The 19,431-nt window shown below is 34.1% G+C and overlaps 3 protein-coding genes across 3 annotated transcripts; 1 reads left to right on the top strand and 2 right to left on the bottom strand.

Annotated features, from left to right (window-relative positions):
• Nucleotides 1-390: 390 nt before the first annotated feature.
• Nucleotides 391-3,396, bottom strand: LOC132315918 (uncharacterized). Its single transcript, XM_059814364.1, has 4 exons — nt 2,484-3,396; nt 1,913-2,311; nt 1,217-1,440; nt 391-725 (listed from the first exon to the last, which is right to left on the bottom strand). The coding sequence occupies exons 1-4, from the start codon at nt 3,244-3,246 to the stop codon at nt 471-473; spliced, it is 1,641 nt and encodes a 546-aa protein (XP_059670347.1). The 5' UTR covers nt 3,247-3,396; the 3' UTR covers nt 391-470.
• Nucleotides 3,397-5,660: 2,264 nt separating this feature from the next.
• Nucleotides 5,661-6,787, top strand: LOC132315917 (protein DMP8-like). Its single transcript, XM_059814363.1, has one exon. It carries the CDS (start codon nt 5,668-5,670, stop codon nt 6,337-6,339), a length of 672 nt encoding a protein of 223 aa, XP_059670346.1. The 5' UTR covers nt 5,661-5,667; the 3' UTR covers nt 6,340-6,787.
• LOC132315916 (beta-1,3-galactosyltransferase GALT1-like) lies at nt 6,787-15,763 on the bottom strand. The gene is made up of 8 exons (XM_059814362.1): nt 15,552-15,763; nt 13,344-14,457; nt 10,574-10,803; nt 10,175-10,456; nt 9,624-9,752; nt 9,369-9,548; nt 8,624-8,731; nt 6,787-7,598 (listed from the first exon to the last, which is right to left on the bottom strand). Exons 2-8 carry the CDS (start codon nt 14,137-14,139, stop codon nt 7,389-7,391), a joined length of 1,935 nt encoding a protein of 644 aa, XP_059670345.1. The 5' UTR covers nt 14,140-14,457; nt 15,552-15,763; the 3' UTR covers nt 6,787-7,388.
• Nucleotides 15,764-19,431: the final 3,668 nt, after the last annotated feature.

Below are 19,431 nucleotides of genomic sequence, written 5' to 3'. Positions count from 1 at the left end.
TCTTGAAAGCATTCCTCAAGTAAATTGGATGCTATTCCAATAAGGAAAATGATTCTCAAATCGAATTTCCTAACCTCTTTGATAGGTTTAAGGGTTTCTTATCCATTTGAACTTATCCGCCATGGACGGAAATTTCCGAAAGGCCTGATAAATAGTTATGAGAATTCGGTCTAAATATCGTTACTCTTCCTGTAAACTATTGATTGTAGCACACCATTCTCCATGGTAGGTACATGTAGACACGCGCCAAATTGGAATAAAATAGTGCAGGTGGCTCTATACGAAGTATTGAAATTCTTTACAAAACCATACTTCATGTCTACATCGTATGTCTGGTACATTCTTTTGCCATCCCCTTTGAAGCATGTAGTTTATTAATCCTACGCATAAAAAAAAAAAAAAAAAAAAAAAAAAAAAAAAAAAAAAAGAAAAGGAAACCTCTAGAATTGGATTTTATTTTTGTACAAGTACTAGGAAGATGGGAACAAGGGACCTGTGGATGCCCTCATGAACTTTCCTTCTTTGAACTCTATGCTATTAAGCTTCTCTTGGCACCATTTGAGTTGAGCAGTGGAAATCATTGACATTTTTAGCACCCTTGACACCAGCTTCATATCTATCATTGTAATCAAAATTTCCTTCTTCTGAGTCTCTCCACAAGGATCTGTTACCCTCTTCAACCAACATTTCTTCTTCCTCTGCATATCTTTTAACCATAGCTCCTTCTTCAGAAGAGTAATTTCACTTCAGTGACTTTCTCAATAAATTTCTTATTAAAAGAAAAGGAATTTCTCAAGAAAGTAAATCACGAGTTGAGATCCTATGAATCTATAATGTAACAGTATTGTGCTGTACAGCAGGGGACGATTGAGATCGCCAGCAAGTTACATGTGTGAGCGATCACAGTCGTCCTTGCTGGCAGGTTACACGTGTGAGCGATCACAGTCATCCCTTACTGGCATATTACACGTGTGAGTGATCACAATCGTTCCTTGTTATACAATACGATACCGTTATAGCAGATGATTCCACTTGTGAGTGATCACAGTCGTCCCTTACTATTACTGTGACAGTCGTCCCCTGCTCTACAAAATGGTGTTGTTATAGCAAAGAATTTTATGTGTAATCGATCACAGTTGTTCCATACTGTATAACACAATATTGTTATAAGAGAGGATTTGTGTTCATATATCACAACATAATAATTGGAAATTACCTTTTGTAATGTTTTAGAAAGGTCAACTAGGAGCCCCAAGTCCCTAGGGTCTTCCACTGGCGAATGAGTCCACAAAGAACTCCTCCTGACCTTCCACCAAGGTCTCTCGTTGTCTGTTTTTACAAATAACCGAAAAACCTCTATACACTTCTCTATGGCCTTCAATACTTCTGTTGCTCTCATTGGTTCTCCATTCATTTCATCTTTTTCTTCCTCCATATATCCTAGAAATGGTCAAAAACCACTGATGTAAGACACATGAAAAACTAAGAATGTGATCGCTATTTTAATATTACAATGTTTGAACGCGCAATTTTAGCATTACAATATTATATGGACATGTATCTACTTATACGCAATTCATTATTATAAGGTCTAATTTATTTTATATCACAAACATTATTTATTTAACAGGAAAGATCCTTTACAATTTATGTTAAAAGATATTTTAAAAAATAAAAAATAAAACATAAAGAGTTAATTATTTAGATATAAGGACTAGTTTAGTATACGAGACTCTGGTCATTGTGAGGTCTAGAGGGGGTCAGATGTACACAATGTTATCTCTACATAGAGAATCTATCTCCGATTTTGAACCCGTGACTTCTAGATCACAATAGAACAACTTTATTGTTACGCCAGACGTTCAAAAGCTAGATATAATTTATTAGAGTGAGGAAATCAGTATAGAAATACCTGAAATCTCAGGAACTTGGAGTAGACTATTTTGAGATAACCTTCTTTGGACATAATTCCAATACCTTTTGGTTGGGTAACATCTTTCATCTTCCATAAATCTCTCTAAAAGTACTTGAAACTTTTGGAACTCCCCTGCAACATTATTATAAAACACACCAATTTGAGTACTATTAGAGCATGCAATTAAAGCCTCAACCTTTTGGTATTGATGATGGAGAGCCTCCCAGGACAAGCATGACTGAGCCACATAAACCATTTCAAAATCACTTTCCAAGCTTCTCAAGAGCTTTTTTCTAGCCAATTTGGTCCATGATATATATGGGATAGAGAAATCCACTGTCTCTATACTCTGTAATGAACTAGGAGTCCCCAAATATTGCTTGTTCAAGATTGCACCTGCACCATAAACAATCATATTCAACATGAATTTAATAACATAATAACATAAAGAACTATTCAAAGTTTTTTATTAAACTGCATAATGTGTGTATTCAACACACGCACATACAGTTGAGCACATAAGCATACAAATGCCATGCATAGTGTAATGTGATGAAAGAAGGCTCACTTATTCCACATGTTCTATCGTAGTTGAGTACGTCGAACCATCTCATCCTTTCTGTGTATTTGTTGTAGAATGAATCTAGTTCTTCTTGTTCATGATCATCACTTATCGCTCTTTCCATGGGCGGTGAAGTACTGCTACAAACTGATGGCAAATACACACTCGTGTGCACATCTTCAATGGGAGAATTAGAGCTACAAACGGATGATACATATCCGATCATATTCACATCTTCTTCGGATGAATTTGAACTATGGTTTGAAGAGAAATACTCCATGCTAATATCTTCACTACTATGAAGATCATCGTGTTCTTCCATATGTAGAACTTCATCTTCCTTATTAGGAGTGTCCTCTATAGACTGAGTAACCTGAAATTCAGATATTTTTAGCTCATGTAGTACTATAGATGCTCTATTCGAACAACTATATGAGTGAACAACTTGAATTTCATTACTAAACTGCTGTTCTTCAAATTGATTGACCTCTTCTACAACTTCAGCATTGGTCACTCTAGTAAATGAGAATAAAAAGACAACAAAACCTCTTAAAAATCTCAAAATATATAAAACTAGGAAAGAAATGATTCGAATAGGGAGAGAGACTATGAGTATAAGCCATCTCTGAAGCAGTTTGATCCATAAGAAGATTTGACAGAAAAAGAGAAAAATGGGATGGATATAGAAGCTTAAATAAAACCACTTCCTAGACCCATGTGGGATGATGATAGATTCAATGATAAACCAGCAAGAAATAAGCAAAGCCATTCCCAAACTCACACCTCCAAAACTCTAGTCCCTTATCGTTCAAAGTCTAGTCTACTATGGGATTATATTCCTTACAACTATATATATATGTATATATATAGAAACATCCACTAAAGATATGCATGAATCTAGAAATTTATTATGTAATCATTAAAAACAAAATATAGTTAGTGGGTCATTAAGTTTATATAGCAAGGCCTTTTCACTTTCTTTTCAAGACAGACAAAACTTGTCTTACAATATACTTGTGTGCAAGTCTTGACTAACCTTATGGTCTATGGATCAACAATTTAATACTTCATTTGCTTACTTGGATCCTATTTTGCCACAAGGAGACATGGATATACAACAATATTTGTTCAAAACCCCAAATTACCCTTAAATTTTCTAATCAAAATGGTTGAAGTTGTCAAATCATTTGGACAGATATAAAACATCCAAGTTAGGAATATTTGCTGCTGAAGGAGTGTTAGGACAGCATGTATAATAAGTACTACTTGGCAGATTAATTGGGTGTTGCGTGAGGGATTGGAATGAAAAAGATTTTGCTTTATGGTTTCAATATGATCATCAGAAAATGAAAGTTCAACTGTTAAAGGGAGGGTGTGAGAAATAATAGCAGAGGACAAACCACTTGATGGGGCCAAATTGATATGGAAGTGGGTGGGTAAATACGTCACAGACTACGAATGGTATTACCTCAGATACTCAAGAGGATAATCATGAATGAAGTCAATGGCTTCTACACCTCACTTGTCTATAACAAACCTACCTAATCCGACTTTAAGGTTTCTTATGCATACATGCATGCTTAATACTCATTTTAAAATCGAAGAGTTTCAACGGAGTTCAAGACTATATCCGTTTGTATACGCTCATATTGAAAAATATAATCGAAGAGTTTGAATGGAATCGAAAACTCTGTATCCATTATATATATTCACTTGACAATGATATGAAATATAGTTGAGTGCATTTATTAAATAGAGAATTTTCGGCTCTTTCATTTCATTCAAACTCTTCGGTGTACATATCATTACTTTAATAGAAATCAAGATGCTTGTTGAAAATTTCCAAATTTGATATGACTTTGTTGGGGGTACGGAGACACATGGACATTAAGATCCAATATTCAATGAAAGATAATAAAACAATGACACACAGTCAAAATTGGCTTATATTCACGAATGAGAAGAGATTTCACTATGATTCTATATAAAAATTATAACAATTTTATATATAATTGTGTGTTTCTAGGGCATCGAAGGAGATGGATAAGGGGATGAAGAGTTTTCCTTTGATGGTTGGTATTGTTTGTGGTAGTTTGTTTTTCATATTCCCTAATACTAGATATGGTATTGGTTGCATGGCTACATGACCTAGTAGGGTTGGTATGGCACTTTCTAATGCTTTTGAATTAGTGTTTGGTTGTAGTTGTATATAAGTACGAAATGAAAAAAATTGTAGTAGCATGAGAGTTTGATCCTTGAGACATGAATTTATTAAAAATTAATTGTATGGGAACTAATTTTCATTTTGTTTTGGTTTTTGTTTTTTCTTTTGAATGTTTGAGTATTTTTTTTAAGAATTAATTGTCTTTTTGAATGTTGTATGTCTCCCCTCACCCAAAATTGCAAACTCTGGCCACGTTGCCCATCCGTTCCTCAATGACAAGAGGACCTATAACGACCCGAACGCCTACGATTCCACCCAGGTACATATTTGACATTACATCAAATCAAAGATTAGGTCTTTCTTATAACACTGATAATGAGTTGGGACGCTTGTCTTCTGACCAACTACAACTTAATTTTCTTCTTATTATTCTACTTTTTTTTAAATATATATACAAACATGCATATATTATTATATTTGTGTAATTACCGGGAAAAAAAGTCTTTAATTTGTCGTTTTCTCAAATTTATTTCAAAATTAGGATAATAACATGCAAAAATTTTGATGCCTATTTATAGTTGGACAAAGGTCGACCCATTCTCCAGCTGGTTATGCCAGATCCTGTAAGCACAATGTTGTTGAGATTCCTACCGCAGTGTAAAATACCTTTTGCAGGATTTCAACTGGTTAAATCTTTCAATTGGTTATATATATATGTCTGTGTATATATATATATATATATATATATATTTTCTACCCCCTCTTCCCTCTAACTTACCAAACACAACATTAGGCATATTACATCAGGGACTAGAAAGTCATTTACTGAAAATCAAGGATAACAAGATAATTCAGACGGTTTGCACTCTGCTAATAACCGTCACTAACGGTCATATGTTCAAAATCAAAGGCACCCATATATATATATACACAGATATTTCGCATTTCTCTTATATCCAACCCACAATACTAACCAAATAATCACACTGCTAATTCCCTTTGCATTCATCACATTCCGGCCAAGAAATGGAGCAAACTGAAGATATTGGAATCAAAGTCTACAACACCCCACTACACGATATTGATGAGGATGGTCCAGACACCACCATTCCCTCCCCTGATCATCTTCAGTCTGCCCCGGGAGAAGGCCGCGGCCGGAAAAAGCGCGCCATGGCAAAGGGAGTGCAGAAAACCCTCTCGAAAACCTCGATGCTCGCCAACTTCCTCCCCACCGGAACCCTTCTCACATTCGAGATGGTCATCCCTTCAGTCTACCACAATGGCAGTTGCACTCATGTCAGCACCATGATGATCACTTTCCTATTGGTCCTCTGCTGTCTCTCCTGCTTTTTCTTTCACTTCACCGACAGTTTTCGCGGTCCGGACGGGAAGGTCTACTATGGGTTTGTGACCCCTAATGGTTTGGCAGTGTTCAAGCCTGGCCTTGGAGTGCATGTGCCCAAAGAGGAGAGGTTTATGCTTAGTTTTAGGGACTTTGTGCATGCCATCATGTCTGTGATGGTGTTTACGGCGATCGCGTTTTCGGATCATCGGGTCACTAACTGTGTTTTTCCAGGGCATGAGAAGGAGATGGATGAGGTGATGGAGAGTTTTCCATTGATGGTTGGTATTGTTTGTAGCAGTTTGTTTCTTGTGTTCCCTAATACTCGATATGGTATTGGGTGCATGGCTACATGATTCATTAGGGTTGGTATTGCACTTACTAATGCTCTTGCATTAGGGTTTGATATTAATTTGTATTATTATAATTATTATGAGAGTTTGATCCTTGAGACATGGATTTATTTAGAATAAATTGTCTCAATTTATTGGAACTCATTTTCAATTTCTTTTCTTTTTTTTTTCCTTCTTGAATGTCAAGTATTTTAGGACATCATAGCTAGAGCAGATATTAGGGTTCTATTTTCATCATTAAAAAAAATATATGTTGATCGTGAGATTGTATTGATAGAAATTATATGTTATGCCTAATTATAATTGCAAGAAATAACTTTCACATAGGACATAACAGAATGACGAGGGTTCGAATCTCCAAAACAACAAAGTGAATGTGTGAATGTAACGTCCGGATGTAGTGTGTGCGAGTTTGTTGCCAAAAATAAAAAATAAAAAAAATAAAAACCCAAACATGAGTCCAGCCTTCACAATTGAGTGGATGGGGAGCCAGCCGTTCCTTGAAACTCTCACTATATTAATTATTTTCTTGAAAAAAATAGAAAAATAACATATAAAAAGAATAAGAATAAGAAGCAAAAGTCAGAGAGTAGTCTCTATGTATGCTGAAGTCCGTGAGGCATTGCAAAGAGTAAGAAATATACAAGCCCATCGAATGCTATGACAAAACAAGCACAGCTTAGTGGAACAAACACAAACACAGGGTATTGAAAGAATAGCTAAAAATTCTAACAAATCATGTAAAATAATGAGTTCCTATAAATTAATCACTATACAAAATTCCTGCCTGTCAACTGCATATGGTACAAATCACAACCAATCAAGCCCTTCTCCCCACCCCTACCACCTACAAAACTACAAAAAAATTAATTTGTACAAATCCCTCAAAATTGTATAAACACGAGACACCTCGACCACCTACAAGTTCCTAACTACAAAATGTGCAAACCACAAGTGAGATCCTAGGGTACCTTTAAGTTTCTCCGCGCTCTATTTCATCCCGTATCTGCTTAGAAAAATCAGTAAAACAGAGAGGTCACAATAGCGTCTCCTTACCCGTTGCCACAGCACTTGACCTCCCCCACTTGCAACTTCTGCCAGAGGCAAAGCATCTCTCCAGCACTTTGGTAGTGAGCCACAACATACCCATTCTTGCACCCTAAAGCATGGACCCTCTCTTCATTTATATAACTAACCTTCAAACCTCCTTTCTTCATCTCTGCTATCCAAATACCCATTGCCACATCCTCCAGCTTGAACATCTGCACATTTTAAGCATCACTACAGGATTATTGATGAGTGACGGTACGCAAGTCACCAATTTTTTCCAAAATTCAATTAATTTTTGTTTGTTTGTCAGTGCCCTAAAATTTACAGAGAGAAAACTAAATGACAAAAAAAAAAAAAAAACAGATATAACAAGTAGGCCAAATTATTTTCTCTTCTTTCTTCCTTTTTCCATGTTATTTAGTATAAAGGGAACCTATTTTTTATAATATATGGTCTTTGGCTGCCATGAAGCAGAATGTACCAGAATAAGTGTAGCAAAATGATAAGTTGATAACAATGAAATGGATTAGTTGGAGAAAGAGAAAATAAAAGAAAGTGGATGGTGAGGGTTCAAGTCCCCAAAGGGGCAAAATGGGCATGTGAATGGTGTGGGTGTGTTTCTTGCCAATGAAAAAAAAAATATTGGTTTGGGGCTCACACACGACAAATCGAAGACAAGGCACTGCACCACTAGCTTTATTTATATGCACTCCAACGGCAAGGGGATGGCGAAAAAGAATTACAATAAAAAGATGGTTCTTGGTTGAGTAAAAACATAATGGACTAACCACACAAGGTAAAAGATGGCGAAAGGCAAACCAGAGAACGCCATTCATTGGCAATGGTGCAACTTCAATGTACCTTTAAAACAAGAGCTGTAGCCTAGAGATCCAAATGTGCTTGCCAAGTGTATTTTGTGGGATGTTTGGATGCCTTGGGGGTATGCCTCCAAGATGTCATTGGTTAGGTAGGTGCTTCTGGGATTTTTGGTGAAGCAAGGGTATGCCCTTGTTTCATTTTTCTGGTCCCTACTATTAGGGTTCTGTTTTTAGTGAGGGTATGCCTTCACTTCTCCACTTGTACCATATTGTTTTATTAATAGATTTTTTTCTTCATTTAGGAAAAAATGAACTGTAGCCTAGTGATTCTACCTCTCGAAGTGGAGGTTGAAGGTTCGTGTCCTTAGAGGGGCAAAGTGGATGTGTGAACTATATATCAAGGGGGAAAAAAAAAGTACCTTTAAACGACCTCTTTTGTGTCTCTTGTAGACTGCCTTGGCAATATCATGTGATATTACATAACCAGGGCCATGTGCCCAAGGGGGGTAAGTGTCTTCTGGCCACTCCTGAAAATAAAAATGAAAAATGCAAATCAGAGGGGAATTTAAAGAAGAATCAAACAATGAAGCAATATTTCATAAAACATACACACAAAGCACCTCTAATGCCCTTCCTGTTCATCCTTAACCACATAGTAACTAACCTTCGTTTAAAAAATCCATTCTTTCTGTTTCACCTAAAAATTATCATTTTCCCCTCAGTTGATTATAAGAGTCCTACACTGCCTGATAACATAAATGAACTCTTTCTTGCAAGTTGCAAGCTAATCAAAAAGGGTGTAGGTAGTTAACATTAACCATTATATACTAGTTTAACCACCAAGCACCAGTCCATGATGCCAAAATTTAACGACAACGACAGAAAAGAGTGAAAATAAGAAGCCTTAAAAAGTATTATCTTTCTTCAGATAAAAGTATGTGTTTGAATCAAATTAAGATCACAATAAATTTTTGCCCTGTTGATTGAAACATGGCATAGGAAAAAGTTGGGCTACTAAATGAGGCCATAAAGAAGGCCAGCTCATTATTCAACTGATCTGAGTAATAAACCCAACTTCTCTCTGGCATTCATTTGTTGAGCTTTTTTATCACACATTTCAAACACAATAAGATAGTATCAATCTATGCTGTGGGAAATTTATACCTCTGGGCTAATATACCATTTACTGTCAGAATTTCGGTGAGGTCGCGAGTCTGAGTTGATGAGACCGTACAGCAATCCATGGGCCACATTGGTCCTCTTTAACGAGGCAATCACTTCATCCACACGGACAAATGAATCATCGTCTGTCTTCATGACATATTTTGCTGAAACAGCCTGCGTCTGGTAAAAAGAAAAAAAAATGGAATAAGCAAAAAAGGTTAAACTTTTTGGTTTAAGAACATGGTGGAAAATTACCCCAAAGGTGCAGATTGCCACAGTCTTCCAGGTTATAAGGCTGTAATAGTCAACAAAAGGCATCAGTTGTATGTCCCCATAGGTCTGTACCTCCTCCCATAGCTTCTCATTCACCATCTGGTTTTTATGCTGCAGCATAATGAACATTCTGAGCATTTACTATTAAGAAAAGCTTCCTCTGAACATAAAGCTAATGAGTCATTGATTTTGGGAAGCAAGATTGTTAATCACACCTGACTTCACAAATATTACGGATCACATATTCAAAAGAAACTCAACTAACAAAAATAAAGCTTCTTTATGATGTACTCAACTCAACAAAGCATTTTCCCCAACTACTTGGGGTCGGCTACATGAATCTTATTTTTCTGCTCTATCCATTGCCATATCCTCAGTCAAACCACATGTTAACATTTCCTTCTTTACTAACTCTACCCACATTAACTTTATGATATATGGCAGTTTTACTACAAAAAGCTCCAAGGAATCCTTTCATCAAAAACATCATTAAATATAATCAGGGAACCAGATAAAATCCAAATGGAACTTACCAGACCAACAAAAAAGCGCACTGCAACAGCTCCGGACCTCACTGCAGAATACTGCATCCATGTTCTCCGAAGAGCCATTCTACGCTTGAAATTGTTTGCCGTAGAGAAAACACCAATAAAGAGATCCAAAGGCATGTGAGGTGAAAGTGGAACTGATGCCAGGGCTTCTACATCAACAATCTTATCTATATCTTCTGATGTAGGTAAACCACTCGCCAAAACAGAAATTAACTCCAAGTCTCCAGAAATTCGTACTTCACTCACAAGCCATGGTTCCAACCTCTGAAAAAATCATATTCCAATAAAGCAAATACATTGGTAAAATAAAATAAAATAAAAGAAGAAGAACGTTTCATTTTCAGGATATAAAAGCAACTCAGTTGAGAGAGAATGATTTACTTCACGGTAAGCAAAGGATGTTATGTGTTTTCCATCAACTGTCATCTGGATCCCTTCTTCTCCCACCCTAAGTGTCATAACAGATGGATACCCTTGCTTGAATGGAAAAAACTGTCTAGGGTTAGATCTGTTATTTGCCATTTGCGACCATATATTTGAAGATCCACCAGATGTAAACCTCTTGCTATCATTTCTACCCACCATTTGATTGCATTGGTTCAAATCATCCACTGTTTATGAAATAAAAGGAAGACTGTCAATGAAAAAATTAAGTATAAGTTTGATATAAAAATAAGGGAATCGCAAGGAGAGAGAGAGAGATAGGTTAAAAAATCACAAATTTATAGATGAATTCTCATAGTTTCATCTGAATCCTCAACAACATTTTTTCCTGTGTTTTTTATAGGTATCCAAATATGAGATACTTTTGCAATGTTTAAAAGCCGATCATTCCCTATCTAATTAGAACTTTGCTTTGTGTATTTTCTTAATCAGATAGTGAACAGCATATCCTTTTACACTCTACTTGTGCTCAGGTTTGATAATCCAAATAAGTGACACATGGGAGCTTTATATGCATCATTTTATACTTCATCGTTGACATAATCAAGGTTCTTTGTCTTTTACTGGTAATTGAAGAACCATATGCGTCCTCTTACACTCCTCATAATGGTGTGACCCCAAGATGTTGTCCCCAGATAGCATGTTTAAATAAAACAAGACAAACAGAAGGACAAATGGACTTTAAAAAGGATATATATAAGTCCAATTAGTACCAGCACATTTCATACTCTAAACTGTATATTCATTACCATCACGGTTATGAACCAACAATCATTATTGACACCAATGTCTGACATGCCCGTCATACAAACTTTATGACATATCTTCTGTTCTTAATCATATTATGGATAACAAATCAGAAAAAATATATCATATATCCTAAATGATTCCTATACTGAAAGTTAAATGAAAATCTAGAGTGGTACAAACTAGTTCACACAGATTCAAACCTCAAGATTTATAGAGAAAATGACAAAAGCATTCCGGAATCTGAAAAAATTGCAACACTAAACTAAACGTTGGCATAAACAAACATCTTGCTTTATGAGTCAAAATATGATAACTTAATGCATCTTCCACATTCATATGCAGAAATTAGTCAAATAAAAGACTTGCTTAAGTGATTAGAGCACAGGGCTGAGGTTTAAATATTATGGCATTCGATATAACTAAAAATAAGAGTTTTACAAAGCCTAGGTACTTATGGCCTAAATCCAAAACCTCTACAACACATCATATGAAAAGATTAACGAACCAGTCATTGAATTTGAACATAAATTCTGGAGCCTCAATTAAACAATTATATTATATGAATATAAGGAAAATCGAAAACTTCGAGCCAAACACAGATAAGGATACAAGTACTGATACCAAAATGGGCTTATGACGTATTTATATTCAGCTGATCACCAGAAATCCAATGTCAGGTGAAACTATCATAGACATCACAATATCATTGGCACAGTGGTATAGTATATGAAGTAACAATCATTTAAGACGAAAGTGGCAGATTAAGAGATAAAAATACATTAATTGACGTTTGATGTTGTGGGAGCAGTGGTCTTGGTTCAATCAGCGCAGTTAGCATGCAATTGTAGTGTTAAGGTAGAAATATTGTAGCCATGGGTGGTGGCAGCAATTAGATGTCTTTTTCTTACAATTAAAGACTACAATAAAGTATTTCACGGGAACACAACCAAAGTATAACTTAGTTTTTAGTTGGACCTGGAAATTGCTTAAGTTTGTTCACTAAATAATATTCCATAGCCGGAGTAGACTTAGGTAGTATGGAAATTGGACACATTCAATGCAGACCTGTAGATCATGCTCCAGTGAGAAGAGTTAGTTGGTTTGTATAATAGAAAGTAGAGACAAAGAGACCGACCAAATCTAACATGGAATGAAGTGACAAGAAATGATTTTAAAAAATTAAATCTAGTCGGAGAAATGGCTTAAAATAGAAAGAGGAGATTCCATGTGGCCAACCCGGTTTATACGATACAAAGGCAAAGATGATGATGATGATATACTGGGAAAAAACTTTAAGCATCCTAAACCTTTTTAAGAAGTACTGCAATAAATGAGTTTTAGTGAAAGCCAATATTTTTTATCACATGGTAAAAATTAGAAATCTAATAATATATAGTATATTCTATAAATGACTGAGTAGTATAGCACACAATACCCATATCAGCATCAGCTGCTTGAGATGAGAAACAAATGCAAGTAGTCATTTAACATAATATCCTTTGCCACAAATTTGGTACTTCCAATATGTAACTTCAGGTGAATGACAATCAATAGGCTTTAGCCCAGATGGTATGAGCTCTCCTCTTCAAAAAAGAGGTGTGTTCAAGCCCTGCTAGGGGCAATATTATCGGTGTGTGAGCCTTCGCTAGAACTTTCGGGAAAAAATAAAATAAAAAATCCGGTGAATGACAACGCTTACTGTTTTCCAAATATTGGGAAACAAGGCAAAAGCACAAACAATATCTTGAACATTTTAATCTAAAAGAAAAAAGAAAAAAGAGAAGTGACGTGCATGATAAGATGACATACATGGGTTCCATAGACGACTAAAACCATAATGAGCATGAACTTCTCAAATTACAAAAATATTTAATAAGGCAAACACAATTTTTCTTAGGCCAGGAGAATGAATTTTAAATTTCAGAAGAAAAGATAGAGCATGTGACAGGTACGGTACCTTTCTTATTATTGCCAGGAACTGCAGAGGGGCACCTTTCCTCTTCACCCCAATGATGAGTGTCGGTCCAAGTGTTTTGCACAATTACAGGTTCCTCAGTTATCTTATCACCACAAATCCGGACATTGTAATGCAAAATTATCGAATGATTTTTCTCTTTCGGGAGAGACTCCCCTGTTAAATCAATTTGAAAATTACCATTTGGAGTGCCTATAACAGTGATAGATGAACCCTGAACCAGACCACATGGGATCTGTAACCTGTAACTGTTGTCACCAAATTCTATAGCATTCATCTTAGTAAGGAAGTACGGACATTGTTTCTCCTTTGCTTTAAGAGGTGATTTTTCATCTGAATCACCATTTTGATCATTTTCAACAGAATTCATAAGATTGTCCCATGCAACCCCGGCTTCCCTGATAGCCTCAACAGCATTAGGAAAACCCTGACTACAATCAATCACGTGTTTCATATGGTGCCATGTCTGTAGAGCAGTTTGCACCTTGTCAGAGAAATTCCTTTGGATAAAGAGACCATAAACTAATATATCAGCAGAAATTGCTTGATCGGAAACCTCTGAACTTTGAACTGCAGGGGGAAGTCCAGCTTGAGGCCATTTTAAAGTATTTGATGTGTTGAAGGTGGGAGGACCAAGAAAAGACCTTTCCGCAATGGGATTTTTCATCACAGTATACCTTAGAACTAACAGAATGAATAAAGATCCAATTAAAGCACCTCCCCCCCATTTCTTCATTTTCTTTGGTAGTACTTTTACATCAATCGTCTTGACTTCCATATCATTCGACTTGAAAACTGAACTGTGTCACTTGTCGGGGCACTCAAATCCCCGCTTGCTACTAAAATTATACTTGAATACGGAAAAATTCACAATATTTTCTTATTGATTATAACCAAAAAACTAATATCTTACGCTGGATCAGAGAACCAAGTGACTTTATGGGATCGAGTAGGCTCTCAAGTAACCAATTTTGCATTTCATTAAGAAATCATCCACTGTTTGACCAATTTGCACACTATACTATAAATTCTCCGTTGGTTTCGCGTTAATGGCATTGTCAGAATAAGAGCGTCCAGCTTTTCCTATTGTTATACCCTGAGACCGTTAAACAAAAATTCCAGACTAACCAATCAAAAGAACAATCTAACATGAGAACAAAAGGAAGTGATATATATGATGAAAATTAAGTAGAGAGCAATAACGGCAGAGATATGAATAAGTGGCATTATATATGAACATATATAATCATTACTAGTGTTGATAGTAACCATTTGCACTGTCTTACTAATGAGACATTACATAATTTTTTTTTTTTTTTAATTCAAGTTAAGAATTCCACTGAGATAAATGGAGCCCAAAGAGGATTTATTTTTGCTGAAAAAATATTCAATGGAAATTTCTTGCAGCTTGTGTTGATGTAAATGGGATGATCCTTTTTTATATATAAACACAATTATAAATGACTACTTTTATTACTCTTTGGACAATTTGGGAAAGACTCAAAATTCCTATAATTGTCTCTCATATAAAGTTTTTTGATATAAGCAAAAACTAGTCTTAATAGTGAACTCGGACATCCTGCTACTAGATATGAGATCAATGACTTAAAAGACATGTAGAGAGAAAATGCTATAATTCTTTATTGGGACTGTTAAAATTGCAAAAATGTCTAAATTTGAGTCACTTTTCACTCTCATATAAGGCTTTTCATATAAACACATTCAATATATACTTCAAGAATAACCAAGTATAAAAATGGTACATTAATCAAAATCATCCAGTAGAACTCCACAACAAATCCAATATCATATAGAACAGAAATATATATATATATAGACACACAAATTAATTCAAGGAACCTGATTTCTGCTGTTAAAATCTCAATAAAAACATATTAGACCAATATATATATATAATTGTACAATGAGTACACAATTTGAGTTCTGTTTTTTTACCAAAACTATTCAGTATCCATCAATCTTCAAACCCTAACTTTTGTAAAAGTTTTTACCAAAGCTGAGCATAATCACATCCCGAAATCTATTAAAAGCAGCCTCTCAAACACACACTTACAAACATTATACACACACCAACAAACACACACATTTCTATATTAGTCTATACAGACATAATATGTGGAAACAATGGTGAAACATACTATCATATCTATCATCGAAATACATACATACCTGTGAATTTTCATTCTTTTTCCAGGAAAAACAAGCGACAGAGTACTCCAAGAAGAATCAGAAAGAAACAGTTCATATATTAAATAGCCTTAGCGAAAAATAATGTCATAATATATCTGATCTAAGGAAGGTTGAATGCGTCGAAGTCTACGCCCGAAGGCGGTTAGAACTTGGGAAGTTCCGTTCTCAATCGAAACTTCCGACTCTGCGCGGGTGTGGAAACAGCAAAACTACGCTTCTTATTTCTATTCCAATTCTTTAAGCTGTGTTTGGAAAATGAATTTGATGGAACTTGGATTTGAAAATAAAATTTACATTATTTAGAATCATCCGATTATAAATGGAAATTAAAAATAATATTATGTTAAATATTATTTTTAGCCACGTTTCAAATCCTATCTAAAAAGTAAAGATAAATATTATTTAATGATGATATTTCTATAATTAATCTTGTTAATATTCCTAAAAAAAGATAATTTTATAACCAAAAGTCATATAATCCAATTATTCACAAGTCACACCGTGCAAAAAAATTATATTTACACATTACATTACAGATTGAATGAATAAAAATGACACCTTTATAAGCCAAGTTTATAAGCCCTTTATATAAAAAATGAATAATGTATTAATAATTAAAAATTTAATCTATAAGCGAAAGTATAGTTATTAATTAATATTCTTGTTAATTTTTTAGTATATAAATTGTTGTGTATCAATTTCTATGTGGCATACTTTTAAATTACTAACTAGTAATTAATATGCTGAGTAATTTATATAATAATTAGTTATCAATATATATTTCTATATAAACTTTTGTTAATTTACATATTATTTTTGTTACAAAGTAATTAATATACTTTACCAAGCGTGCTTAATATTTAATAAATGAACTTACTTAAAATATTAATTAAATTAATGCCTAGACTTAAGTTTTTATTTTAGTATATATATATATATTTTAATATGTTGGTTTAAGTATGTTGGTGATGGTAGTTGAATAAGTTAATTTGTTTTTTTTTTAATTAATAAATAATTATTCTTTTTTTAATTGATTTGTTAAATAAATTTTATGTTTCAGTTCTATTACGTAGTCATTTATGTTTGTCTATTTGATATAATTTTGAAATCTATTTTATAATAAAATAAATATTTCATTTATCATTTAAACAAGGACAAAAATGGTATAATATTATCTTTATTCCAAATCCCATTTCAAATCCAACTTTAAATCCAATTTGTTTCAAACATATAAATAGAATTTTATTTTAATTCTAATTCATATTCCTTTTCCAAATCCCAAAATAATGGGTTCCAAACAAAGCCTTACGTTTCTTTATCGCCACCAAAATAGGACGTCGATATAGGTCAACGACGTCGTAGAGTAGGTTTTTCCTTTTTTTCTTTTTTTTTTTAAAGATGAATTGGGAAGGGAAATCAAATAATTACAGTATCTTTTAATTTCAAATAAATTGACTATGACTGGGTCGTGGGCGGTGGGTCGTGTTTGGGAGCTTGAAAAAAAAAAAAAAAAAAATGTGTTGAATCAGACTCAAATTAGGCCGGGCCGTTTGGCTTCTTGGGCTTTTATCTCGAGCTCAATTTTAGGCCCGACAAACCATATGTCAACACTCGTTGATAACAGGTGTACCGAACGACGCATGTACACCGAGTAATAACCTTAACACGTGGCGAGCACCCCTTTATCTTGTCTAAATTCATACTCTGTAGATTGGTTCTTCAAACTCATCAACCATGGTGCATGTATCTCAGAGTACATCACCAAACTGAAAACCGAAGCTATCAAGTTGTCAATTCCTACCCTTAAATTAGACAAAATGGATCTGTGGATTGCCTCAGTATCTCTTGTTATGCCCTAAACTCAAATTCTCCAAAAAAAAATAATAATAATAAATAAATAAAAATAATCCAGTAAGAATTCTGAAGTATTAGGTATTCTTTCTTTCCTACAAGTATTAAATTATTCATCTGCTAACAATGCTCTTTGTATATGGATATATGTTGAATTATTTAGTTTGCATTGCTCTGTTTATTTCTGTCTTTTCTTTAATGAACTGGTATTGCACATTTTTTTTTTTTATAATTAATTTGGGGTGTGGGTTTGGTGCAGGTAATAATGGAAGGTTCAAGAGTAAGGCACATAGTTTTATCCCACGGTGTCAATGGCTTTCTTTTGGAGACCATCTTTGAGAGAAAAGATAGCGCGCGCGCATATATATATATATATATATATATATATATATATACTCATTAATGGAGGAAGAAGATGAAATGATAAGATGAAAAGGTAATCAAGATATATTAGGTCTGTAAAAATTCTGTGAGAGTTGATTGGTTAATGGAACGAGAAAGGAAAAATACCAATAATACTTAGGTCCCTATTAGTGAGACAAGTGATTTTTAATTATTAAATCAAAGATGGTATGGTAGATATTTACTTAACGAATCAGATATGATGATTTGATTATCATCTATGATTTGGTAATTAAAATAGGAAATGTACATTTATTATTGGTTCACATCAGTCGTGATTATGTTATAAATTCTCATAGTTAAAATATTCTTTTGTCTAAAATATACACTGTCACGTGTAATTTTTAACTCTAGGAGTTTGTTAAGATACACTGTCACGTCACCAATGTGTAAAATTGTTATATATTTCGCACAACCTTTTTACACCGTCATCTCTCTCATTCCATTAACTAATTAACCCTATATTAAGTAGGTTTATAAAAACTATGTGGGTCTAGCATGACACTGATATGGGTTCTGGGATATATTTTTATACAAAAGGTATAAAACAACCGTCAGAGCTAAAAATAAATAATTCAAATTTTTTTGTGTAAATCTATTATAACATATCAGATTTACACCAAAAAAATATATATATATATACAATAATTGGAGTGAAATCCAAATATTGTCCTTTTATACATTGGTGGTATATCTTAACAGATTTTATGGTGATAAAATTTTTTTTACACATCATACATGACCGTGTATATTTTATACAAAAGAATATTTTAACATACTGATAGAGATACTCTTAGCAAGTATGAAAGCAATCCTCTGTGGATTAACATTGAAAAAAGTCTGGTCATTTATTATAACCGATAATAATAATAATAACAATAGCAAAATGAAGAAAGGTATGGAGCAATTTCATGAATGGAATAATACTTTTTTTAATTTTTTTTTATAAGAAATTATAAATGACTACTTTCACTAGTGGTTGGACAATTTGGTAAAGAGTGTTAAAATTGCCCTAATTGTTTTTCGATTCACTTTTCTCTCTCGTATAAGGTTTTTGATATAAACACATTCCATACTTAAAAGAAATAAAAAAAAAAAGTTGAATCAGACTCAAATTAGGCTAGGCCGTTAACTTCTTGGGCTTTTAAGTCAAGCCTGATTTTAGGCTGGTCTAACCGAATCCCAACACTCAAAATTTTTATCTGTTCAAATTTTGTAGGCAAAAAGCATAAAACTCCCCTCAAGTATTAAGAATTAGCATTTTACCCCTTTGAACTACAAAATCGAGTAAGTCAATCCCTCAACTATCAGAAATGATCAATTTGACCCCTTGGCAGTCTTTTCCGGCAACAAATGGAGCACTTGAGTTTACTTTCTAATATAATTCCATAACTACCCTTGCACTATGACCGTTGTAGCCCTGTTTGTAAATTGAATCCAAAATTTCTTCTTCCTTCTCCAACTGCAACTGCTCTCTCCAAGTGCAGAAAAAAAATCTTCATCAAAGTTGGAGAAGTTAAGTTCAGATGGTGTATAATATATATATATGTGTGTGTGTGTGTGTGTGTGTGTATTATCATATATATATATATATATATATATATTA

Source organism: Cornus florida, unplaced genomic scaffold (genome assembly GCF_030987335.1).
Source record: "Cornus florida cultivar Cherokee Brave unplaced genomic scaffold, ASM3098733v1 CherokeeBrave_3.0.0_Hap2_Chr07, whole genome shotgun sequence".
In the NCBI taxonomy this organism is placed as follows: domain Eukaryota; kingdom Viridiplantae; phylum Streptophyta; class Magnoliopsida; order Cornales; family Cornaceae; genus Cornus; species Cornus florida.
The sequence above is the reverse complement of the archived record's forward strand: the minus strand, read 5'-3'. Positions and strand labels throughout refer to the sequence as shown.